Source organism: Lycium barbarum, chromosome 10 (assembly GCF_019175385.1).
Source record: "Lycium barbarum isolate Lr01 chromosome 10, ASM1917538v2, whole genome shotgun sequence".
In the NCBI taxonomy this organism is placed as follows: Eukaryota; Viridiplantae; Streptophyta; class Magnoliopsida; order Solanales; family Solanaceae; genus Lycium; species Lycium barbarum.
Window position 1 is genome coordinate 4,435,134 of NC_083346.1, and position 26,617 is coordinate 4,461,750.

Below are 26,617 nucleotides of genomic sequence, written 5' to 3' on the forward strand. Positions count from 1 at the left end.
AAAGGTGGGTACTTCTATTAAGCAGTTTATCAAACGGCAGTTGTGCATACTGCATACTGTGTGAAACGTTTTACGACAAGGACATTATTTATAATCCCGATTAGTTGGAAATTACCTTGTAATTACATTATCACAAACAAACATGTTTTGTAATTGTTAAACCATATATCATTACCCTAGTACTCAATAATTACACAACCTAATAATTACACAAGATTTTCTTAGTCAAAGAATGACTACTCTGCATTTTCCGTATGACTCTGCTATTTTATCACAACTTCTTGGTGTCATTCCTTTGAACTTAAAGTACACATTTATTAGTCATTTTCAAACACAGTTATGTCAACCACTTTTGTCAACCACCAAAGATTCCAGTGGAGTACCACTCCATCTTAAATTAAAGGTTTCGAACTCGAGTCTCTAATAGGAAGCGTCTTACCCCCCGATATGGGATGAATCCTGACTAGTGGGCCCTGAAGACTTAATGCAAGTATCGAATACCGAGTGGAAAACAAAAGAATTGTCAATTGCAAGGTCATTCAAAAGAACACTTTTTTTAACAGCCGAGTCCTTATTGGCAACTCTGATTAGAGCAAAAGCAAATTTTTTCAAAAGGTTTAGTTTTCTACAATTGACCAAATGGCATCAGCCTGTCAAATACTTATACACCATAATAATATAAAGCCCACCAACTTACTTTTTTCTTCCCCATTGTTATAGTTCCACCACAAAATATACTTTAATAATATTTACAATTTTAGCAGAATATTGCAGTGAAATCGAATTTTCTTTGAGCTAGTGAAAATTTCAAGAATTGGGTTATGGAGAAATCACCAGACGAAGTGCACCCTGTTAAGGCTTTTGGCTGGGCAGCTAGAAACACTTCTGGGACACTCTCCCCCTTCAAATTCTCCAGAAGGTATATTTTCTTAATCATTTGTTTTTATCCAACTTGCACGCATTTCGACTAATTCTATAGTTACCTACTACTTTCCAGCAACATAAATACTAATTCTATGGGTACCTGCTACTTTCCAACAACATAAATAATAAGTAACTCTGTCTATCAATACTTCAGATAGATGGAAAAAATCACTAGTTTGCATCCGCTGGGATTTGAAAAACTAAACCACCAAGAGGTGGTTACTTTTTATCAAGACAAAGAACAAAATGCAGTTGCAAACTAGACTAATAGCCAGCTTGGCCAAGATTACAAAATATGCTTATTTTAAAAAAAGTGTTTTCTGTTAGAAGTGATTTTCGAAAAGTATTTTTTGTAGAGCAGTAGTTTGTGTTTGGTTAATCAATTTGAAAGTTACTTTTACCAGTATTAGAGCAGTAATTTGTGCTTGGCCAAGTTCCAAAAGTGCTTCTGGAAAAAAATAGTACTTTTTTAACTTTTGAAAATATGTTTATGTTACTACTCAAAAGCACTCATTTTTTCCCCAAAAGCTTGACCAACCACTTCAACTTTCTAAAATAAGCACTTTTGGCTTCCCAAAGCTTGCTAATCAAGCTATAAAACCTCTACGAAGAATGTGGGCATGCTGTCAAATCTCTTTACTTAAACATTTGTGAACTAATAGTGTATGTTGCATATTAGTACTACACGATAAGACACTAGAGCAACAAGGTTCAACTGATTTCAAATGTCTTTCAATATGTTGTTGGACAATCTCTCTAGCATAATCATTATTCGAAATCACATTATCCATTGAAAAATCAAGATTGAGTTGTTCTTTAACCTCTTGAATGCATTGTTCAATAATGTTGTCATGTTCATATTTACAGTTGATATAATCTCGTCTCTATATATATGTATCATCACTTTGTATTGTTCAATAATATTGTCATGATCATATTCACGGTCCACATAATCGCCGTTTTCATATGCATCATCATTAACATTAAGAGAACATTCAGTGTGCAACTAGTTAATTTACGGAGAGTTGAGGGACTATTTGAGTAAAGGTTGATAATTTAGAAGGCAAAATAGGTATCCGTGTTGAGTGACCGAGTGATATACGCATAGTTAAGTGACCTTTCGGTTACAAACAAATATAACATGACTTTACTTGATAATTTTGAATAGTTGAATGACTATTTGAACAAGGGACTCGGAGTGTGAGTTGCTTCAGTACAACTCATGTGACTAGGAGTAAACGGGGAAGCAAAAGCTCCTAAATTGATACACTTGATTTTATCTAAGAAATCATTTTTATAACAAGGACAAGATTTTGTTTTGATCATCTTGATAAATGTTTGTATTCTTTTGGTTTCAAATGATGTTTGCAGGGCAACTGGTGATAAGGATATCAAATTGAAGATTCTTTATTGTGGTATCTGTCACTCTGATATTCATCAATTGAAGAATGAATGGGGATCTTCTCTATACCCTCTGGTCCCCGGGTATGGTCTCAATTTTAGATTCTTGAAAAAAATCATCACCTTTCATGCATATGCACAATTCTTTCCCTGGCTTCTGATATTACAGCATATTGCATATTTGTAACATTTGCTCTTCACCTATGATACCACCACAAATCTAAATTTAGCGAGGTCGCTTATGCTTATGAGCGGAAAAAATCGTTAAGCATAGTCATGGTTTTTCCAATCTACCTGTCTATTCAGCAAATAAATAGCAGTTCTTTTTATCAATACGTATGGTTTTTGATCATCAATAATGATTTTCTTTAGACTTCGGATACTTGATTGAGTCACTTATTTTATTATGTCAATATTAATCACTATTTTTGAAATTATGGTTCTTATTTATAGTGATAATTTTATGGCTCATGATCAAGGCCATTTGAGACTTTTTGCTTATGTGAGTTTTTTCAGTACTTCCATATTGGGATTAGTTACTAGTTTGAATTTGATGAAAAGTTATACTTTTTGGGAATTGTTTGGGTTGTGTTCCTATAATTTAAGTTGATTTCTAACTCTTACAGCTTAATTGATGGATGCAGACATGAGATCGTGGGCGAAGTAACTGAGGTTGGTAGCAAGGTAGAGAAGTTCGCCATCGGGGAGAAAGTTGCTGTGGGGGGATATTGTGGATCATGTCGGTCTTGTGAAGACTGCACTAACGACCTCGAGAATTATTGTTCTAAAGGAATAGCCACTTATAATGCAATCTACAATGACGGAACACCAACGTATGGAGGCTACTCGGACATTATTGTTGTTGATGAACATTTCGTTTTTCATGTCCCGGAAAACTTGCCCCTAGCTGCTTTAGCCCCTCTCCTTTGTGCTGGAATTACAATGTATAGCCCGTTGAGATACTTCGGGCTAGATAAACTGGACCTTCATATTGGTATAGTAGGTCTCGGCGGACTTGGTCATGTTGGTGTCAAGTTTGCCAAGGCCATGGGGCTAAAGGTGACGGTAATTAGTACATCTCGGAAAAAGCAGAAGGAGGCTCTTGAACGTCTCGCTGCTGATTCGTTTTTAGTTAGCACTGATCAGGATCAGATGAAGGTAATTAATTACTTCTACTATCTATTGTCATAGAATGACATTGTGGTACTCAAATTTGGTTCCTATATCCATAGGCTGCTATGGGCACAATGGATGGCATTCTTGATACAGTCTCTGCTGATCACCCCATCGATCCATTGATTGGGCTATTGAAGTCTCATGGGAAGCTTATCTTTCTTGGTGCACCGGAAAAGCCGGTCGAGCTACCCGTCTTTCCACTACTTATGGGTGAGTATATTACCTTTTTTCTAGATTTTAGTACGGCTATCCTGCAAGAATGCACATCTACTTTAGGCACGTTAGTTCGTTTATTTTAGCTCCTATTTTTTTAGGCGTCTTGATTTTTACAGATTTATATGCCATTAAAACATATAGAGAACTTCTAGTACTTTTGACTTTTGTTTTGTCTTATATTACTTTGCGATGAGCTTAAGTGGAGTGACACAGTTAGTATAACCGACCCCGGGTTGCTTGGAATTGAGACGTAGTTGTTGTTTTACTATGAACAATGTGTTACTGTCTCATATTTAGAACATTGTAGTTGCTAGAAATGTAAATCAAGTTGAGAATTTTGCATCTAATGACAGGGAGGAAGCTTGTAGCTGGAAGTGGGATAGGAGGGATGAAAGAGACACAAGAAATGCTAAATTTTGCTGCAAAACACAATATAACAGCAGAAGTTGAAGTCATTCCAATGGATTATGTAAATACTGCATTAGAGCGTCTTGCAAAAGGTGATGTTAAATACCGGTTTGTCATTGATGTTGGTAATACCCTCAAAGCAGAATGATTAAGAGTTTTGGTTCTTGTAATTATAGCATTTTACGATGTTTTGGGCATGATACAGTGAGTTTGATTTCTTCGTGAGATACATTGGTTTAGAAACGGACCCTCCCGGACCCTTGGAGTGAAGCCCTTTCCCAGACCTGCATGAACATGGGATACTTTGTGTACTGGACTTCTTTCATAAGCATTTAGAGTTTTTTAAAAAAATATTTTTCTTGACCATTCAGTATTTTGTAATTAATGGCGAACTAATCTGAATCACATGAGAAAATATATGATGAATTATGAGTAGCTTCTCAAATGTCAAATATTGGAAATTGTTGATAGCCTTTCATCTTCGGTGCAGCAAAATCTTTCATTTATGTGTTACTTCTCCACAAGATGGAAGTTTAGTACTAATAAGAGTAAGGCATAATACATAAATAGACTCTCAAACTTGTCCTTAGCTGGCAAGTATGCCCTCCAACTTTGGGTGTGCACAAGTAGGCACGTCAACTTGTCTCCACTTTGTCAGTTGAACACTCCAACTTAGAATGATCATCTAGACACCTCTAAAATTTATGTGTCAAGTCAGCATTTGTGTTTACATGTTCAACTTTATACAAGTTGAGGTGCCTACTTGTGCACACCCAAATTTGGCAGGTATACTTGTCAGCTGAGGCCAAGTTTAAGGGATTGTTTATGCATTATGCCTAAGATTAAATATACTTGATTAACAAAAAGATTGTGCAGTAAACATGATCAAGGGAGGCAGTCATCGGCATGGTGACCTATGTGGGCAGTAAGGTTAAAAAATACACAATGTTGGTGTTGAATATTTAGCCAGATTGTGCCACTTGTCAGAGACAGGATTCAAAACTTTTAACTTTGTGAAATCCACCCCTTTAAATTCCTACTGTTGAATCCAGTTACTCTTGAAATTATAGGTTAAGAATTTAATATATGTTGAAATTTTAATACTTCCTCGCATTTATATTTTCACCTGGTGTAAAAAATACTGGGTTCAGATGAACCTAGTCAATCAAGTTGCGTCACCTCTCCACCAGTAAATCAGGCTACATCCGTCTCTATCGGTCGTGATAACACATGATGATACTTATATTATGATGGTATTTGAAGGCTTCTTACAGTGGGAGTAATCCCAAAGAATAGCCACATAACACTGATTCTGTCATTGTTGGAGTCAAGGAATCAAGAAAACTGCTTCAAGTAAGTTACTGTAATGCCATATCCTTCAATACAATTTCCTAAAAAATTTGTAGTACAGACAAAAACAAAGCACTCGGTTAGCACAGCCTAGCGAATCAAGGTCATAATTGTAAACTAAATCTTGCTGCTGTAAAACACTATGAACCTATAATACAGTGAGAAGAACTACGGGTCCAGGCAATCCTCTTCTTGAACGGCTTTCATTGACAAAGTTCAGAATGTGTAACAGAAACATAAGAATATTTGCTAGATTCAGCTTTGATATGACCAAGCACAGACCAGCAAATCCAGCATTTGCAGGAGCATGAATTAGGTTGTGAGAAGTTGGAGCCACGCGTTTATATATCATCTAGAAGTCCAGGTTCCCTGTCTTAGAACTTCCAGAACAACTACCAGAAGTACCATACGAACTTCCACTTGAACCATCAACTGGGGCTTGATTAAGGCATTCTAAAACCAATGCCCTTCGTTTTCGCAGCTTCATTGAGAATGTTGTGGCTTCCAGAATTGCAGGGACCTGTTAAAAGATTTGGATCAACTTACCCCATAAGTTTGACAGACAGACAATAACAAAGAAGTTAGAAATATTGTCACTCCCCTCAAGGATGATTGATTGCACTTTTGATGCTCTAACACAATTTTTATTTCGTTAATTATCCAAGACTATCATGGAAGTCCACTTTACCAATATTTCTTTATTGTTTCTGATAATATTCGCGTACATTTAATTATGCTTAAGGATTAGATAAGAAAAGAATAGAAGCGTAAACGCTAAGAACGACGTCCATTTTCTCAAGTCAACATGCTCTTAGAAAATGTTGAGTTTCTTTAACTCAAAATCCAAGCATCAATTGTTTAGCACATTATCCATTCTCAATAAATCAGACAAGTAAGGAAAATATGCATTCCAGAAAAGGTTAAGTCACCTGTGTATTTATGCGAGCAACTTTATGTACACTCAGAAGGCCCAGCATGTCTTGGTAACCAGTTAAGAGTTTTGCCAATTCCTTGTCCTCATCTGCAGCAAGCTTTAGTCACATTTTATACAAGAACAAAGATGAAACTTTCTATAATGGATTAAACAGAGGCCTACCAGGAATAGCTTTGACAGATATCAAGGTATCAGCCAGATGCTGCCATCTCTTTAAAAAGGTCAGTGAGACAAGTGAGGGTGGAAAGGATATGACCGCAACTGCACCCGAAGATCGAACCATACCTTTTAACGATCTTATAAAAGATAGCATATCCCAATCCTGCATCAAGATGCAAACACAACATCAAATTTTGCAATGAGAGTCCCACGGGGCAACTAGAACCCAAAAGGAGCAAAAAGTTTCATCGCGCATTTGGTCTAGCGTGAAACCCTTCATCCCCATCCCCGCCCTGAAAAGAAAACACCACCTTTATACAAACAACAAACAACCATGATTTTGATGGCCTAGTTAGTCCCGCAGCCGCCAGTGAGTTATTAATTGAGAAGAAATTAAAGCATAAACTAGATTACAAGTTACCAAAATTCAGAAAATAACCTTGTCAGAGAAGTCGCACTGAGGTGAACATAGCGACTGAATAGCAATACGACCGGCACATATGATGTTTCCATCAGATCTGACATTATATTAGAAGAAACTTTTACAACATATTCAAGTGATCAATCCTATATAATCAGAACTAAAGAAGCCCCAGAAACAAAATTCACGCCAGTATAGTCCAAACAGGTAACAGAACTTAATTGACAAAACCACCGTTTGAAAGGTAATCCTGATCACAGCAATATTGGAAGGGGCCAAACTGGACAAAGAACAGCAGAGTTTGATGCTTCATTCACAATATCAATGATTTATTAGTTCTTCTCAATAAAACCACTAGCTTAATATATGTGTGCATATAGTTTGCGAAACGGTATTTGCTTTCTCAATTCAAATGGAATGATGATGCTTTTGAATAAAAGAAATTCAACTGATAAAAAGTACTATTCCGTCCCATATTCCATATAAAAACAGAATATAGTGAAAATTATGACTTTTGTCACTTTAGATAAGAAAATTTCAATTGCAGGAGAAGAAGGAGAGTAGACACCAACGCAGAGTGTCTCCTTGAAGTTACTTGAAAAGGGAAAAAATTACAGATTGCAAGGATATTGTGTATCTGCTAGATACTTTAATTGCGGAAAAATCTATAGCGGACATCATAATTGCACAAACATAAAGAACTTAAGTTGTTTGTGATTCTATCTCAATATTTTAGTTTTTCCTTTCACTGCCAAATCATTTTAAAGATTATCCAGCCAACATATGTTAGATATGCGTTGAAGCATCCTTATTCCTTGAGTGGGCAACTTGATAAATTGCAATTTTGGTTCATAATCACATCCAACATGAAAACCATAACTGAATATACGGAAATAAAGATATGAAAATACTTTGATACTTGAGCTGAGAAGGTTGAACAACGTTCAAGCAGAGGGGCTAGATTCGGAGAATCTCGAAGACTAATGCAATCAACCCGCTGCCCACTATAGAAGTGCCTTTCTAGGGGCTTTCGCAAGTCAAAGTCATTGCAGTATTCAGCTTTCCCACCTGCATACAAAATGCAAAAGCTAATCTTCAGATTCAGCATAAGTCTCGCTTTCAATTAAGAACATAGTTACAAACAAAGGAATAGAAAGTCTTCTACACAGATGAGAGGGCTTGGTCTCAGAGCTAATTCCACAATCAGTGCCTTCACAATATTCTCGTTTTGTCTCGTTTTTTTTTTTTTTTGCTTGAAGGGATGACCATAAGGAAATTTCAACTCATACTTACAAGTTGTTTAACGGTAGAAACATATTATCGTGGCTTTAAGAAAACTGCAAAATAGTAAATAGGGACTTCAAAAAAGCATCATTCTATTGAATATTTCACGAGACTTGAGTCAATCTCACAACAGATTCCCCTTAGCAGACAGGATCCATTTCCTCTTTCTTTACACTATAACCAGTAAATGATATCATGGATATTTTTAGTCACCTCTCCACAAGACATAGTCCAATTCAAAACAAACTTGATCTTTGATTTTGCAAGAAAGAATTAGCTTAATCAACTGAAGTCAATCTCTAGAGGAAAAATAATCATTATTCATCGTACGAATAAGGCGTCAAGTACTCATACCTCTTTGGACCTCCGAATTTTGTTCCCCAAAGTACTTCTTATATTGCCAAGCGATTCTTAAATTCGCGTCCTGTAATTTAAAATGGATCTAAAACTTCAACTTCTAGGAAACAACAAGGCCTACATTATCATATATGATACGTTCGTATATAATATTATACTAAGACATTGGAAAGCAAGGTATAAACCTGTTCTGCTGGCCGTTCATGAGACTTTTCCTCCTTAGAAGCCATTGGACTAGGCAAAGTTCCAAGAAAGCCTCGGGGATCTTTTTCTGGGCTAGCATAAAGTAGGGGTTGTTTGTGAATCAGGCCCTGAGACATGAAATTTCTCAGTAAAAGCATATGATGAGGTGCCTCAGGGTCTTCCATAATCATGACTAGGCTTCCCAAGGTAAAGCCACCGCCCAAAATCTCTGGATATATAACAAACAAATGGGAAAGGAAAAAAGAGTTTATATACATTTCACGCTAGCTAGTAATAACAAAGAAAAGGAAAAGAGACACTAAAGGAGAGGTAGTGGGAATTACGGTCAAGATCTGGTATGCCTGATGAAAGAAATGATGTGCCATTTGGACCAAGCTTAACTCCAGGAATCTGAGATGTAGCTGCACTAGATATGTTTCGAGAAAAACTGCTGGCACGGGGCCTACTTGAAGCCATGAAACTTCTTATAGATCAACTCTTCATAAAAAGAAGGAAGCAAAATTAGTAACAAAATCAAGCTCAACCAAATTGTAAGAATTTCAAATCATATGTCATGGCTAGCAAATGAAAATTTAGCAGCATCAAAATGGACTTATCTTAGTAGAATTTTAATAGAACATAGAAGTTAATTCTTCTAGAATTGTCACTTCCAAGCACAAATAAATGAACAAAATAAAACATTGTGCAGAGCAGGGGCGAAGCCAGGAATACAGTTAAGAGTGTTCAAATTTCGGAGAAGTAAAATAAAAAAACATGATGAGTGGGAGCACCCAAATTTTTAAATCAAACTACGTACTACTTAGCTATAACATAAATATTCTTGTAATAGAACCAATAATTGTATAAATCAAAACTAACATAAGGAAGTCAACAAAAGTAATTCTACCTGTGAAAGCAAAATCGAGTCCAAACTAGGTAACCAATAAAGAAGAAGAACTACCTGGCCTTAATTAATTCTTACTAATTTCAAAACTCGGATCCTCTGCTCCCTATTATAGCTCTATCTCCACACAAGTTCTTTTTAAGGACAATGAATAAACTAATGAAACTAAAAGTATTATGGCACTTGTAGCGGAGGTATAGTATACTTCTCAAAGCTAAGAACAAATAATGTTGAACAAGAAAGTTAAGAAGAAAAAAGAGAACTTCCTACTCTGTCCAAATTATGAAGACTCACAAGTCACTGTACATAGAAAATCCATCCTCTGAATAAAACTTCAAACAAACTTCATTTATTCAATATTTATAGAAAAAAAAAAAAAAAAACTTACTATCAAAACAAGTCCAACAAGGATGGGGTTTATACTTTATATATTCTCATAGGTTTTCATTCTTAGGGACTTGTTCGTTCCTGATTTTTAACTAAAAAAAGTCAAAACAAACCAAAACAAGGTTACTTTGAACATGAGAACAATTGATCACTTAGAACACCCTTTGCCACTAGAATTTGGTTTATATACATGGTATAATTTTTCGGCGTTGATGGTCAACTGACCAACCTTGACCTAGAGTAGCTTCGCCCCTGAACTGCAGAGCTATAAAGGAAACAAACCAAGCACACAACTTTTCAACAAATAATGAGCACCATCAAATAGTCTCAGCATCATAAAATAGAATGCATCCACGTCAAACTAGCTCATATGCCTGCAAAACATATTGCACAAGCTAGACAATACTTGTAAACTGTAAATATATTGAACATGCTCCCATTTTCAGCATCTGAGAACTTGCTGATGTCCCAAAAGAATAGCATATTCAATCCCACAAGTGGGGGCTGTCTCCGGTAGACACCTCGGCACAAGTACAAGCAATTCAAAGCAGTACAAAAGAAATAACGGAAGCGAATAAGGTAAGGCAAAATGCTATAAAAAGCATGGGTAACAACTCCAATATGATTATAAAAACAAAAATTCCATATCTGCTATATTTCTACTGTTTTTTACCTTATGCTTCTACATAACTTTGTTTACATATTTCAGCACTTTGCTAATGCTTTTACATGTCAATTACTCTATATGCTACCGTATATACAGAAAATCTTCAATCATTATACTATCAAGAATCATATTGTCTATAAGGAAAAATTACATCTTTTATTCACATCTCAATTCTTTTCCTCTATTTTATAAATATTCAAGACACCCACAAGTTGGGACTTCGATTCAAATTGATTTACAAAATTTGATACTTCTACTAAGCATTTTATCAAACACCTGGTGTGCATACTGTGAACAAAAAGAATTACAACAATTAAAAGAAAAAGGAAAGTAGTGTTTACAAGTGATTGCGCTATTAAAACTTCGTCTTCTTTGACTTGCCCTGAAAATTTGGGGAGTTAATACGAGTTTAGAGCGGCAAAGTTAAAAAGTGTCTTTGGAACTTTACAAAGTTAATAATATACTCCCTCTGGTTAAAAAAAAAAAAGGTGTGCATTTAACCATTTAAAATAGTTAATTTTACTAAACTAATCCTAATTAAATAGGATATTGAAATTCGATCACTTAGGGGGGTTTGGTTGGATAACTTATCCTGGAATTAGTTATTTCATTCTCCCAGGGGAATAAAATAACATTATAATCCCGAGGTTAGTTATACCGCAATTCTATCTCAACCAAACGTGGAATAAACTGATCTCAAGTATAATCTCGGAATTATTTATCCTTATCCCTCGTACCAAACGAGCCCTTATCACTTAGTAAGGGTAACTTTTAAAAATTAAAGTTAATTCTTTTTTTATTTGGTAAGTGAATACTCTTTTTTAACGGGAGGGAGTAACGTTTTTTGTTCTTCTTCCTCTTCTTCTTCTTAATTTTTGTTACTTTCTACTTTCTAAATAAAAAATTGATTTACTACTTCGATCAAATAGGGTCTAATGAGTAAAGTTATTTAAATCTGAACGGGTTAAAAATGCGTGGATTAATTACTTGTTAAGTGTACTTAAGTCATGATAAATTGATGGAACACAACTCATTATTTTTGACAATGAACTGTGAATATTACTATACAAAAAATTCAATTTTGTACAAACTAAGAGCATCTAGAGTCCTAAGCCACCTTCTAATGAAGGGTTCACAGAATCCACTAGACCTCAAAAGGAAAAACAACAATCAACCAAACCAAACAAATGAACAGCTAAGTACAAATCCTATGTATCAAAACTTGACAGTTTCTAGCTTTCCTAGATCCTGCACACATGCTAAGCCTTTCTCTAAGTTCCTTCTGTATTCGTGTCACTATATACGCAGTATTGACATTCAAGTGCTTGAAAATTTTCCAGTTCCTTACTTGCCAGGTGTAGTAGACTAGGGCACCACACATAGCAGCTGTTATTTTCTTCCTTAAATTGTCTCCAGTGTCTGCTCTTGATCCAGTGCATACAACCTCTAGCATTCTTTGCAAGGATTGGAATGCCAGACCAGGTCTCTAGTGCAGTTCTAACAGCAGTTGTCCAGCTACAATCAGCAAAATGGTGCTGGTGTGATTCCAGAACTCCCATATCACACAAACAACATTCAGTGTTTCCATCAACTTGAATGTTTAATCTCATCATCCTTTCCCTTTCCTTTGTAAGCAATCTGTCCTGGTAAGCAAGCCATAAGATCACCCTCTGTCTAGGCAGCATCACTGCACTCCAAATCAAATCTGCCTCTCTCAATCTTGTCATTGCCTCCAGCATGTCAATGTGACTACTTGACACTGAATAAATTCCACTAGGAGTGACTTGTATGTACCCCTTCTATACCATTGTACCATACTCTCCTTTAAATCATTCAATTTCTTCCAATACCAACTACAATCCTGTGGTGGATAATGTTCCCAAATATTTCTATAAGTCTTCATATAAACTTCATGCACCCATATGACCCATAAAACATCTTTTTTTGTAGCTATTTGCCACAATAGTTTCCCAATAGATGCTATGTTCCATAACTTGCATCCCTTGATGTTTAGACCACCAAACATCTTGGGCATACAAACTCTCTCCCAAGCAACAAAATTTGTTTTCCTATGGCCTTCTGAGCACCCCCATAACACGACTCATTATGTTCAATTCAAATATGTATTTTCATTTGTTTGTTCTGTTTTATGATTTGTTTTAATTACCAAAGCAAAAAAACATAATAATAATAATAATAAAAGAACTTCTTTTCTCTTCTCTATCATATTTATATCAAAGTATCAAACAAATCAATGCAAAATATATTTTTCTCTTTACATTTTTTTTTTTGTTAAAAGGGCAATTCGGGTGAGATGCACAAATAGGATAATTTGAGACTATAGTCTATAGTACGTCATAACTTGTATCCCAAATTTACTGATTTTGATTCCTTTCGCAGTCATATTTGCCGGTCATCTTAAGGGTATTTTAGTATGAATTTTTTTGTTAAACTTAAAAGGCCATATTTGCATAAATATCAAAACTTGTAACAATATTTAAGTAGAAGCGTAAACGTATTTCTTTTATGCAAATCACCCTTTAAATTATCATATTAGTGCAAATCACCCAGGGTTTAGTGTTAGTGATGAGCTTTGACAATTCCTTGTCGTCATCAATATGGGCCTTTAGTTGGACAAGCATTTGGGCTGGCAGTCACATTTGTAAAAGGAAATTCGGATCAGGGAACTTCTCCAATCTCATCTATTTAGTGCTTCAAAAAATAAAAATAAAAATTAAGGTAAGTGTTCAATCAAAAGATAAGTACCAAATCAATAACTGCATGACAAATATTATTTAAATAAATTTTATCACATAAACATTGTTAATGAACATGTATTTATATGACTTTTAAAGTTAAATTACTTACTTATTTACCAAAAAAAAAAGTTTAATGACTTAGTTTAATGGAAAAATTAGGTGTGAACTTTTTTTCCTCCATAAGTATTATTCAGTGAAAGAGACCTAAAAGATAAAATATACAAGTCAACCTAAAATAAATGTAAACCACATGCACTACAAAAAAGTGTTTTTTTTATAACTGTATGTTACTGTTCATCCTGAGGGAAATTAGTGTAATTGTCTAGAAAATAAAACATGTAACTTGTTGTTATAACATGTTAAATTACATTAAGGGTTATTTGGCTTAGAAACAAGTTGTGCTGGGATTAACGATGCAAAAATTAGTAAAGCGGGCACGTTGTAATCATGGTTTAGAGTAATGTAAAGATTATTAATTCAGGGATCATATCCTCCAAGGTTTATTTCTTATTGAATGTTTAGTTTGCTATATTATATATTAGCACTATGCATTGATAATTTAAATTATGTATCTACTTTTTAAATAAAATAAAAAAAATTCTTCGTGTTAAGAGCTTTAATTTTGTCATTTTAATCCATGTATTAAGAATAGCCACATTCTTATTTCGCATCTTATCTCGCATAACATAATACATATACTTTTACATTATTTATCCATATACTATTTATGAGAAACAAAAAGAAGCAACCAAACATTATATATAAATATTACTCTCTCTGTCTCAATTTAAGTGTTTTACTTTCTTTTTTATTTATCCCAAAAAGAGCGTCTCTTTCAATATTTAGTAAGTTTTCAGTTCCAACTATCTACATAACAAGTTAAAGATCACAAGATTTTAAAGACTACATATATCTTTAATTTAAGATCACAAAATTCAAAAGTTTTCCTTTATTACTTAAATTTTATGTCTAGTCAAATTAAGACACTTAAAATAGGCAGAGAAAATATTATTTATACTATTAGTATATTATTGAAATCTCAAAAATAAATGTATGCTAAGCAAGTAAGGGACAATGAGGGAAGTGGGGAGAGCGACATGACAAGCAAGTGAACTAAACGACGTAAGGCAGCAGAAGAAAGCAGAGCATGCGATGCTTCTATTCCAAGCCACCGTACATACCAACTTTTTCTTGAAATAAAAAATAATACTCCCTCCGTCCCAAAAAAAATTGACAATTTTCGCTTTTCGAAAATCAAACGAATTGTTCTTTGACCGTCATTTTTTCATATGTCTTTTAAATAGTTTACATTATTAATTATGGTGGCTTATAGTAATTTTTACGTAGTTTTTAAATATGTAAATTTTATTTTGAAAAAAAATTAAAAATTCTATGTTAAATCACACGGTCAAAATTAAAAAGTTTGACTTTCGAACAGCAAAAATTGTCAATCTTTTTGGGACAGAGAGAGTACTACTCCCCCGTCACAGTTTATGTAATATAATAAGAAAAAAATAAAGACTTTTGAAACTTGTATTTTAAAATAAGTCATAGATATTTATGTGGCTATAAATTCATTTAATTAAAAATAATAGGAGAAGCTTTAAGTTAAAATATTTCTAAATATAAAAATGTAACGCTCCTTATAATCCTATAGCAGAGAGAGTAAAGAAGAAGAGTTTGAAGGAAAATCGGAACAAGTCTCTCAGTTATTTCAGTACTCCTCTTTTCAAAATTGTGCAGTGTGACAGAACTACTTACTGATTTGCCGTTACGGAGATTTTTGGACTATTTTGAGACTAGATGACTAGCTTTCCTCTAGCAACCTAATTTGATGTACTGCCCAATGTCCATTTTATTTAAGTGAACTGAACTTAGCCCAATCTTTTGGTCCCTTGACCACTTCCATTTAATTTCTTCTGTCATTCCTTTTACTACTACTTGTACTATTTTTCCTCAACAACTTTATTACTTTTTCTTTTCAATTTATGTGCTCTTATTCTCTCCTTTTGAATCTGTTTTTAAAAAATGTTGTACACTACCCTTTATATTTAGTAAGTTCTTGATTCTTACATTCCGCTTTACCCTTATTGGCATTGCCTTATAGAAATAATGTGTTTAAGATCGCAAGATTCAAATAATGTTTTTACCAATCTAGAGACTTCAACTACTGTTAGTAATTCATATATAGGTCCTCATCATGTAGAACTACAAAGCAAATCTTTGTGTTGTCTTCACTCATGTTGACCTTTCACTTGAGAATTGAGATACATATTTCTTCTCGTTTGATTTCTTCAGCTTTATCAAATATAACAACCTCCATAATTAGATTCTTAAAAAGTACCTTGGAAATGATAAATACTAACTCAATATAGAGGTTCTATGAATGTTTTTTCTTTTATCTGTAAATATGGATTTAGAGTTATTAAAAAATACTAGCTAAATCCAGCCCGACATATGAATTTTTCATGACCTACAAAATGAATAAATAAATGATTTAAAAATCAAATACAAGCATATGATGTGTTGGTTGATAATTTACTGACAGACAAAGGGAAGAAAAAAAAAGGGATGAAATTAATGAGGAAATACATCTGGCCTTCAAATACAAAAAAAAAAAAATCACGGTGAAGTGGCCAGCAGGAAAGAGAAGAGAAGGCCCCTGAAAAGCTGATGCAACGTAACGTTAGGTCCGATGATGATGAGATGTACGAACGATTATTTTTATTTTGACGGAATACATCGATGGCCTCTTAAATTTTTTCTTATATTTTATTTAGATATTGTAATTATGATTTGACCTAATTAAGCATCTGAACGATATTAGACTTTTGGTTCAAATAAAAGATTTTGCATGCGTTTTTCAGGATCCATTGCATAAACAAATTAACCATATAAAACATGATATCTCATTTACTTATACGTGCACATCAGCCTCAATTAGAATAGACTTGAGGTTTTACGACTGATTGGGCTTAATACGTATAAGTTAAGCAGATGACATGCTTTAAGTAGTTTATAATTTATCTAAGTAATTGGCATTTGAGATCACACGTGGAGTTTTTTTTTAAATTTGAGCCAAAAACGTCTAATATGAATATTTTATCACGTGTTGGGTTTGTCGATGTATTTAGCTTTTTTATTTTATATATTTCTCGAGAAAAGGGAATTGATAATCAGTCTCAATTTATGTGGCAGCTTTCGGATTTCGACGTTCAAATAAGTCTTCTTTGACCGTTATTTTTCTATATATTTTGAATTGTCAATTATTGTGACTTATAGCACTTTTTATGTAGTTATCAACTATGTCAATTTTATTTAACAAAATTTAAAGATTTCATGCCCGCATTCACGATCAAATTTAAACTGTTTGGCTCTTGAAACCGAATTGTGCCACATAAATGTGACAGAGGCCGCGTGTGTGTACACACACACTCATAACAAAAATTCTAGATCCGTCCCTATTCGGGGTAAGCAAGGTTTGCCGGTTGTGTGGGTTGGGGTTGAGGGGGGGGGGGGGGGTCCAAGAGTTCCTAAAACAATTTCAAATTCGTATACAATAGTAACTGAGTTCACAATCAAATATTTATAGATATATATACAGAGTGTGGATAAAAGCTACCGTGTTCCTGTCAACATACATATACCGTGGATCCGCCCGCCCCTTGTGCGCGTGTTTGGGGGGTGTGGGGCGAGAGAGGAGGAGATGTTGCATGGAAGCTTCATGTGTATTGCATAATAGTATTGTGTTTGTTTCTCACGGGAATCCAGCCAGCTCTCTTCCTTTCACGAGATCTCTCTTTCTTGCTCTCTCTAAGCTATCTGTCACTTAGCTCTTGTTTTACGGCGTCTACACGTTTATTTTCCAGCACATACTTCCTTATTCTGCAAAACCAGTTTTAGTATGACACTCTGTTTATCATTTGTGTCACAATTATCTCCATCTCTTCTCATGTTAGTAGTTCTTTTGGGCGGTAGTGCCAAATCATATTTGTCACGCATTACTTCTAACTCCCCACCTCACGATCATTTCTTGCTTTCTTTAGTATAAGTATATATACTACTAGCAATAAACCTATGAAAAAGTTTGGTGGTTGGGACCAATCTAGGACATTCCAAGATTTAAGGGTAAAAAGTTCATTTAGATTTTAATTGGTTTTGTTAAGGTGTGTAGCATACTAGATTTGAACTTTTGAAATAAAGATGATATGTTGTCGTGAGTTGGAATGTATAAGAGATCTCTACGCAAAACCTAGTTAATTGGTAATGAATTCTCACAATATATATTATGTTGAGATGTACTAACCTCTTTATATAATGGGTTAATAACATTTTCAGTCTCTCAATTATATAGGTCAATTCTAAATTTTGTCCTTGTAATATTTGATTAAGTACATTTAAACTTCAATTACTTAAAATGAGCACTTTTGATCTCTTTTCTTGTGAATAATCACAAATTTCCTGAAGTATTAAAGCTCCACCATTTAATTACTCATGTGTTATGTCAAGATTGAATAGTTACTCATATTTGACGGTAATATACTTAGAAAATAGTATAAATATAACATAGTTCCTACAACGAGAGAAAATCGCACATTTTGATTATTTGAAGTTAAATATATTGAATCATTTATTACAAGAACCAAAATCATAAATTACCCTTAACGATCAAATTTTTGGATTGGGCTCCTCTCCATTTCCCTTCTCTCCATTTTCCCCAAGTTCTACCTTAGATTAGAGACACATGGCATGAGTTAGAATTAATGACTAAGATTTAATTGACTAAAAATAAGGCCATAACTATAGTTTATATAATTAATAACTTATCCATAAATATATGAAAATATTTTCTCTCTCTTCCTATTTTAACATTTCATCTTTTTTTTTCAATCGTGACAACTCTTTAATGGTGATATTTTTCATAATATAGACAACTCTTTCAGAAATATACAAATACCAATTGAATAATGGGGTCTATATTATGTGAATTAGTAAGCATCATAATTGAAAAAATGAAAAATATCATCAATTAAATAATGGGTCTATTAGGGAAAAAAATTAAGTGGCAAAAATAAATCGGGTAAATCAGAAAAGATATTTTACTGGGTAGGAAAAGTAAAATAGATAGAGAAAGAAAAATATTCTAATATATTAATGGATAAGTTATTAATTATGTAATCATGGTTAGGGCCTTGTTTTAATCAATTAAATCTTGATCATTAATTCTAATTCATGTTATGTGTCTCTAATCCAAGATAGAACTTGGAGAAAATAGAGAGAATGGAAATGAAGAGGGGCCCAATCCCAAATTTTTTATCATCACATATATTACCAGTCTGAACTTGCGTGATACTGAGACAAATTAAAAAGTCGTGCCAATTATCCTCAGACAATTAAAAAAAGGGCAGCTCGGTGCACTAAGCTCCCGCTATGCGCGGGGTCCGAGGAAGGGTCGGACCACAAGGGTCTATTGTACGCAGCCTTACCTTGCATTATTCAATCTAAATGCTCGAGAAATTAAATGCGAAATTAAGGTACAAACATAAATAGTAGACAGTGCATAAAGGTAGAGACTTGGTCGTTTATTAACTTGTACAGTCAATTGATCACATTCAGAACTTAGCATAGCCACAGTTATTATTCGTTTTTCTAATGCAATAAAATTAATTCAGTGACCGTACATATTGCCCATAGCAAAATAAAGGTACATTAACTGTTCATCTGTGTTCTCTGCAGCGAAAATAATTCTTTTAGTAACAATAATAATAAAAGATAACAAAAAGCATAAAGGCTTATTAGTGATTTTAATAGGAAATGAATAATAATAAAATCAGCTCCAATAAGTTTGTACTTCCGTGGAATTATCTTTTAAAAGGTTACTTTTATACAGTGAAATCAATGCTACGTACAAAGTTAGTTATCGAACTACTCTTTGTGGATAATACCATTTGCTACTCCATTTAAAATAGGGCAAGTCATTCTGCCTCCTATTTGTGTGGCATCGATCACCTCAACTTTATAAATATAACTTCCTCCTAAATAGTCCTAATTAATAATTTAATATCCTTCATTTTGTCCTATCCTAAATTAAGAAAAACAAAATCCTCACATCTAGCTTGATCAGAATGAGGTCTATATTAGAATTACCAAAAAAAGGATGAGGCTTGTATGTTGTTCATTTAGGATATGTCTGTCCATTACACAAAGCTTTTTATGGATTGAAACTAAGCTCCAGAAGCTTGTTAGCACTACAAGAACTCCGGCTTAAAAGACGAAGTTTTGATCAAAGATGAAAACCTTAAATTCATGTTTTCTTATGTAATAAATCGATAATGTTAGTTTGGAGACAATACAATTGTTCTCATCGGCGGAAGCGAATCGTAATGCAGAAATTTCTAACCCTAGTCGTTCTCGAAATGACTTAGTAGGCGTTTGGCCATCAATTTTCAAATTATGGTTTCAAACCAACGTTTGGTCATCAATTTTCAGTCATAATTTGAACCATGGTTTGAACCCAAATCATCCAAAAAGCATGGTTTGGGGTTTGAAACCATGGTTTTAACTTTTTTTAAAAAAAGACCCATAAGTTGATAAATATTTTTAACAATTACCCCCACCAATCATTTACCAATCTCATTAACTTCCACCAACCTTTATTTATGTCTACCAACCTTTAATTTATGTGGGAAGATTATATTAAATAGTAGTTACATTACTATTCATGTTAAATTTTTTATTTTATTGAAGTAAATTTATTAATTGATGTTGCATTTTTTAGAAAAGTCTTCTAGTACTGTACTAATTTTGTTATAAACTATGATTTGCTCATTTGGTAAGATTGTATAAGAATTGAGAATGTTTTGATAGTTTTCACAATTTGTAGGGTTTTTATGTCTATAAGAGAAAATATAACTTAAAATATCCAAATTGTATGTCCAAACATGATTTCAAACCATGGTTTCAAACCATGTCCAAACAGGGCCTTATAGAGTGCACCTTCCAACATCTATTTTTTGGGCCTAATTATAATGGTGGTTATATAGACAATGTTATAACTTACTGGTCGTTTGGTGGAATATATATAAGGTGAGATGAGAATTTAGGGTTGAATTTATCCCAAGTTTGATATGAGGTACAAATTACTCCTAGTATAAAATTATATCAATAGTTGGGATTAAATTATTCCATCTCCCGGGTGGGATAACTAATATCCCTGGGATAATACTATAAAATGACTATCTTACCCCTGAATCCTTTTCATTGATTAAATTGTGTGTATACTTTTGCTGGTTTTAATTTTGGTCTCAGCACATATTTAGCTTCTGATTTTTATTTAGTTTCTACAAAGATTTTAGCTACAGTTTCTGCACTTTTTTGTTCCAGTTTCCTGCACAGTTTCTGCAATTTTTTCACTTTTTTGTTTCATTTTCCTGCACAGTTTCTGCACTTTGTTTCTGCAATTTTTTGCACAGTTTTTGCAAAACAAATATGCACAGTATCTTAGATTAACTAATGGACCATCTTACTTAGCTAGCACCCCTTATGGGTGTATTACGCCCAAAAGGTAATTTTTCTAGTATCTTAGAAACAGATGAATTGGAAAAAAAAATGTTCCTACTTTACCTTTTTACTCTGTCCTAAAAATAACACATTTATATATTTAATAATAATTCAACGTTAAATTTTTTATTTTATTTTTAATGAGATGATTATAGTATCCCATCATTAGTTTTAATAATGTTTTATTTTCTTTATAAAATTTTATATCCGATCAAATACATTCGCATAAAATAGACAGAGAGAGTAGTACATTTACATACCTATGTAGTAGTAATATATTACAAGACATAAATGCCTAAGTAAGCTTCTTAATTTGTGGAAACCTGCAAGGAAAAAAACGAGGTGGGGTTAAATAGAGTTAAAAGGGACATTACATAAGAAGGTAGAGACAAGGCTGTTGTCCCTGCCAGTCACACACAACAACTGTTGCCTCTTTTCTCACACTAATCACTGAAACCCCACCCTCTAGCACTGACCCTATACTTCTACTGCTACTTATATTTTTGTACTTTGTTCTTACTACTTACTATATACTCTATCCAGCTTAATTTTTCTTATATTATTTGACCGAACACGAAATTTAAGAAACAATAATAATTTAGAACTTGAGGTCAATAATGTTTACGACGAAAAATCGCTCATCTCGCTTTTTGTTCATTTGCGCCACAAAAATATCGCCACCATAATAAGTAGGCGAAGGAGCTCGAAGTACTCATTTCATGCCCTTGAATTATTATTTACCAATAAATTGGGAAAGCCAACAGAAAGATACAATTCTAGCTTCGTAGAGCGGTGCTTTTTGGACGTTCTGACTAGCAACAGTTCCGACATTCTTGAAATATAAGAAAGGTATTTTCAAGTTTCATTCGACGCGAGGCGTCAGGGACTCGCTACTAAAAAACCGCTTTAACATTTTCGACGAACTTTCCATTGAAAATTCCTAAGCAATGACGGGCCAACTTTTGACGGAACTTCCATCCAAAATTAAAGATTTCCTAGCAATGACATTGTTGTGGTAAATTAGAATAAGAAACAGGCGAAGCAGCTCGAAGTACTCGCTTCACGCCCTTGAATTATTATTTTCCAATGAATTAGGAAAGCCAGCAGAAAGATATGATTCTAGCTTCGTAGAGCGGTGTTTTTTGGATGTTCTGACTAGCTACATTGTTGTGATTAATTAGAATAAGAAGTAGGCGAAGTAGCTCAAAGTACTCGCTTCATGCCCTTGAATTATTATTTTCCAATAAATTAGGAAAGCCAATAGAAAGATATGATTCTAGCTTCGTAGAGCGGTGCTTTTTGGACGTTCTGACTGGCTACACTTCCGACATTCTTGAAATATAAGAAAGGTATTTTCAGGTTTCATTTGACGCGAGGCGTCAAGGACTCGCTACCGAAAAATCGCTTTAACATTTTCTGACGAACTTTCCATTGAAAATTCCTAAGCGATGACGGGCCAACTTTTGACGGAACGTCCATTCAAAATTAAAGATTTCCTAGCAATGACATTGTTGTGGTTAATTAGAATAAGGAATAATGTAAAAAAATGACACTTTTTTTACAGATTAAAAAAGAAAGAGTGTGGTGAAAAAACGTAGTAGTCCTATACTTAATATCTACTTTGATACCTACATTCTCTCCTATCACATCCATTTAGTAATTCAATGCATTAGCATGAAAAAATAATTCCATTTATTGGAGACCTCTTTAATTTCCACAATCGATAAACGTTATTGTTTTGCATGCATGCATGCTTTTAATAGGTGATAGAATTAAAGCTATTATACTACTACCTAAGTTTACTGCAGTTGAGCTAGCTTGTGCAGTTGTCTTACTCATGAACTTGTGATTAAGTACAAGTAAATTAGTTGTTCCTCGAAAGAAACAATTATTAATTTTTTTAAATACTTGAATAAAAGTGACAATAATAACAATGCTTCAAATCCGAGCGAATTGAGGTTTATTGTATAAAATTATCATCGATTATGTCGTTTTATTTAAATTTACCTCATATAACCAATGGAAGTAACAAAATTTGGAAGATTTGCAATCGAATATTAGCAACCATATTAATGATTATATGATTAAAATAAGAAATACAAAAAGATTGTTTTCCTAAATTCTTTTCTTGGTTATCATTGTCTAGGTTCTTTAATTACATACTTTATCAACTTCATTGAATTTCTCATGTCTCTAATTTTGTTTTTAATGAAAGAAACAGGGGAGTTTAAGAATCTAATATATATATATATATATATATATATATATATATATATATATATCCTTCCTAAAATGTGAGATTTGTAATCTTAAAAAAATTTAAATAAAACAGGTTACATGTTACAACAAGTAAAGACGGCTTGATGGTCTACACCGACAGCATATATAATTTAAACTCAAATATATAGCCCGCGCAAGTCCGTTGTTTCTTTTGCATTTATTTTACGATCATGCACTACGGATCACTAAAGGATATCTTATATCTACATATAAGTTTCTTTAAAATATGAATTTATAATCTTAAAAAATAATATATATTACTTACTATAATATTTACAGAAAATCTGCTAATGTGAAAATTTCTAATACGAGAGCGAGGTATATAACTTAAACTCTTATGTCACACCATTATTTAAATTGTTTTTAACCTCCCTCACTAAATTTTACTTTATTTGTTTTCTCTTACATGTGGATCTCACCATTCTCTGTCTCATCTATATCAGATCATCTAGTCTCTCTTTTGTCTGTTTATATATCCTTCTCTTTCTATTACCTCAGAATGTATATACCTTAGTCCTTTCTCTAGTGAGATCTCCTCTCTCTCACATGTAACCTACTTTATTTATTCTATCACATCTCTATAACAATCATACAACTCCATATATTTTTCCTTTCTTTTTCTCTTCACAAAAGAAGCCCTTCTTGATGAAGTTCACAAGCATCCATCAACATCCTCTCATGTTACAAAACTAAAAATCCATGCATGAAATCATTCAAAGATATCTTTGCCTCTTCCAAAGGAAACTCAAACACAACTAATTTCCTCTATTCCTCCACCTCTCCCTTTATCATTTCTTTATATATATTTACTTATTCAATTTTATACACTGTTCATTATTAGGGTTTCTTCACTCTAGCTCTTCACACTTGACAAAAAGGAGAAGAGCGAAGCGGCTAAAATCTTTCTCGTATGACGAGTCAAGATAACAAAGACGAAAGCCAGAGCTCCGATGGTGGCCGTAAAACGTCGGCGGCGAGGCCACAAGAACCAGCTTTGAATTGTCCAAGATGTGATTCTCCCAACACAAAGTTTTGCTATTACAACAATTACAGTCTTTCACAACCAAGACATTTCTGCAAGACCTGCAGAAGGTACCGTTAAATTGTGTGACCGTCTCATTTTATGGATTTTTCTATTTTTGTGCTTTCCTGGGTTGGTTGTGAGATTTTGAAACGTGACGTCTTGCCTACTCATATAACATGATTGAATTATTATGAATATTTTATCTAAAAGCTTATATGATTGTCGGATTGTATGACCATCTTATCGGATAATTTTTATTTTTTTTGCTCTTTTGGGTGGCTTGTAAGATTTTGAACCACAACCTTGTCTGTTCTGATAACATGTTTCATCTAAAAATTATACTTTTAATTACTTAATTATATTATGCGTCGACAGGTACTGGACTAAAGGGGGAGCCTTACGCAACGTCCCGATAGGCGGTGGTTGCCGTAAAAACAAGAAGATAAAGACTTCGTCTTCCACTTCAAGATTTTCTGGGGATTCAAAAGATACAATTAGTGGTTCTTCAGATATTGGTGGGCTCAAGTTTTTTCATGGTCTTTCACCAGCTATGGATTTTCAACTTGGAGGACTAAATTTTCCAAGACTAAGCACTACTTCAACATCTGGTGGAAGTATTTTCAACCAGTATTCTTCATTTGGGGACATTTCCACTACTACTAATTCTGCTGCAAATATTGGGTCAAGTTCTTGTTTTAGTCTTGATCCTTCAGGAAGTTGTTCTGGTTCTTTGTTGGGATTCAATAACTTCCCTTTCTCAACTTCTATGCTAAAACAAGGTGAGAATAGTTACATCAGAGAAAACACACTTATAATGGTCAAATTAACATGTGGAGATCTTTGTTAAATTCCTTTTGTTGGCGGTTAGATTTGAACTGAAAATCCTATACCTGCTCTAATATAATCATTGTGAAGTGTATTCCTATATATCTCGTCTAAAAGTTTAAGCGGTTAATAAAGAGATCACACTTTTAATTATATTTGTCTCAACACACAGAAATACTTTCTTTTTGCATTTTGGATATTAGCTAGTTTTGAACCCAGGACCATCTTAAGGTGTATGACTATATTACTTAAATGTTTATAAGTTATTAGAGACAACAAACTTTGCTGCTTGTGGTGAGATTTGAACTATGATCATCACTTGCTTGTTCTTTTTTTTTTTTTTGGTCTAGCTATTTTATTTAAAAGTTTAACTTGTTGAGAATGAACACATTTTTAATTATTCAATTATATTACGTCTCGACAGGTATTACTGGAATTCAAGAAATAGGATCAATGGGAGTTCATCATGGCACAATGGCATCTTCTATAGAGTCATTAAGTTCAATAAACCAAGATTTGCACTGGAAATTACAACAACAAAGACTGGCCATGCTTTTTGGTGGGGAGAATCAAAAAGAGAACATTGGTTCATCATCAATCCCTGTTGAAAATCAAAGCCAAATTCAAAAGCCACAGCCCATTTTGTTTCAAAATTTGGAGATATCATCAAAACAACAAGAAGATCAAGAAGCAGCAGCATTTGGAAATACTAATGTTAATTCAAGAAAAGATTGTAGTACTGGAAGTGGGAATAATTTGGCAACTGAATGGTTCTTTGATAACTCCTTTGGAACAGTAAATCCAACTTCAACAAATAGCAGCAGTGGAAATGCAAATGATCAAAATGCCAACAATTGGAATAGTATTCAAGCTTGGAACAATTTGAATCAGTACAGTACATTGCCTTAATTAGCTCTATTATAATTTATACTAAACTATTTAGGCCCTCTTTCCTTTGAGTTATGGAAAAAAACAGCTAAGTCAATTAGGAATTAGTTTTTGTTTTTTGATCTTTTTTTTTTTCTTTTTCTTGTTATTTCAGTTCTGCAAGACACTGATCAAAAGTTTTAATACTGAACTTATTGTAACTGTTTATTATTAAGATGATGATGGTGGTTAATATTTCACTGTATGTTCTCATGTTCCACTACTAGTAGTTTTAGTTCCCTTTTCCTTCCTTTTGTTTATACATGTTGCTTTCTTGTCATTTCAGTTCAGTAAGATACTGATCAAATTGTTGTTAGTATTGAACTTATTGTAAGTACTGTTTACGATTATGATTCGATGGTGGTTAATTTTTCAATGCTAATTCTCATGTTCCACTACTAGTAGTTTTAGTTTTTTTTCCCCCTCTTTTTGTTTATACATGTTTTCTTGTCATTTTAAGCTGTTGATCAA

The 26,617-nt window shown here is 33.6% G+C and overlaps 3 protein-coding genes across 6 annotated transcripts; 2 read left to right on the forward strand and 1 right to left on the reverse strand.

Moving 5' to 3' along the window:
* Window positions 1-614: 614 nt before the first annotated feature.
* Window positions 615-4,577, forward strand: LOC132616211 (probable mannitol dehydrogenase). The gene is made up of 5 exons (XM_060330825.1): window positions 615-919; window positions 2,296-2,409; window positions 2,970-3,483; window positions 3,558-3,711; window positions 4,071-4,577. The coding sequence occupies exons 1-5, from the start codon at window positions 822-824 to the stop codon at window positions 4,271-4,273; spliced, it is 1,083 nt and encodes a 360-aa protein (XP_060186808.1). The 5' UTR covers window positions 615-821; the 3' UTR covers window positions 4,274-4,577.
* Window positions 4,578-5,460: 883 nt separating this feature from the next.
* Window positions 5,461-11,368, reverse strand: LOC132616210 (elongator complex protein 4). 4 transcript variants are annotated; one of them, XM_060330821.1, is made up of 9 exons: window positions 11,113-11,368; window positions 9,158-9,311; window positions 8,816-9,042; window positions 8,628-8,697; window positions 7,901-8,057; window positions 7,008-7,086; window positions 6,572-6,731; window positions 6,405-6,496; window positions 5,461-5,995 (listed from the first exon to the last, which is right to left on the reverse strand). In XM_060330821.1, exons 2-9 carry the CDS (start codon window positions 9,288-9,290, stop codon window positions 5,828-5,830), a joined length of 1,086 nt encoding a protein of 361 aa, XP_060186804.1. In that variant the 5' UTR covers window positions 9,291-9,311; window positions 11,113-11,368; the 3' UTR covers window positions 5,461-5,827. The 4 variants fall into 4 exon arrangements, with proteins under 4 accessions (XP_060186804.1, XP_060186806.1, XP_060186807.1 ...); XM_060330823.1 differs by lacking the exon at window positions 11,113-11,368 and adding an exon at window positions 10,778-10,898; XM_060330824.1 differs by lacking the exon at window positions 11,113-11,368 and adding an exon at window positions 10,334-10,753.
* A 12,505-nt stretch (window positions 11,369-23,873) lies between these two features.
* Window positions 23,874-26,346, forward strand: LOC132614036 (dof zinc finger protein DOF5.7-like). The gene is made up of 3 exons (XM_060328381.1): window positions 23,874-24,462; window positions 24,770-25,173; window positions 25,644-26,346. The coding sequence occupies exons 1-3, from the start codon at window positions 24,281-24,283 to the stop codon at window positions 26,126-26,128; spliced, it is 1,071 nt and encodes a 356-aa protein (XP_060184364.1). The 5' UTR covers window positions 23,874-24,280; the 3' UTR covers window positions 26,129-26,346.
* Window positions 26,347-26,617: the final 271 nt, after the last annotated feature.

Bases quoted from the DNA above. Each gene is read 5' to 3' on its own strand.
- LOC132614036 (XM_060328381.1), top strand. From the start codon at position 24,281: ATGACGAGTCAAGATAACAAAGACGAAAGCCAGAGCTCCGATGGTGGC. The intron at 24,463-24,769 runs GTACCGTTAAAT...ATGCGTCGACAG, and splicing joins TTCTGCAAGACCTGCAGAAG to GTACTGGACTAAAGGGGGAG. The intron at 25,174-25,643 runs GTGAGAATAGTT...ACGTCTCGACAG, and splicing joins AACTTCTATGCTAAAACAAG to GTATTACTGGAATTCAAGAA.
- LOC132616211 (XM_060330825.1), top strand. From the start codon at position 822: ATGGAGAAATCACCAGACGAAGTGCACCCTGTTAAGGCTTTTGGCTGG. The intron at 3,484-3,557 runs GTAATTAATTAC...CTATATCCATAG, and splicing joins CTGATCAGGATCAGATGAAG to GCTGCTATGGGCACAATGGA. The intron at 3,712-4,070 runs GTGAGTATATTA...ATCTAATGACAG, and splicing joins CGTCTTTCCACTACTTATGG to GGAGGAAGCTTGTAGCTGGA.
- LOC132616210 (XM_060330821.1), bottom strand. From the start codon at position 9,290: ATGGCTTCAAGTAGGCCCCGTGCCAGCAGTTTTTCTCGAAACATATCT. The intron at 9,043-9,157 runs GTAATTCCCACT...TTATATATCCAG, and splicing joins AGGCATACCAGATCTTGACC to AGATTTTGGGCGGTGGCTTT. The intron at 7,087-7,900 runs GTATTTTCATAT...ATATAATGTCAG, and splicing joins TTCTCAGCTCAAGTATCAAA to ATCTGATGGAAACATCATAT.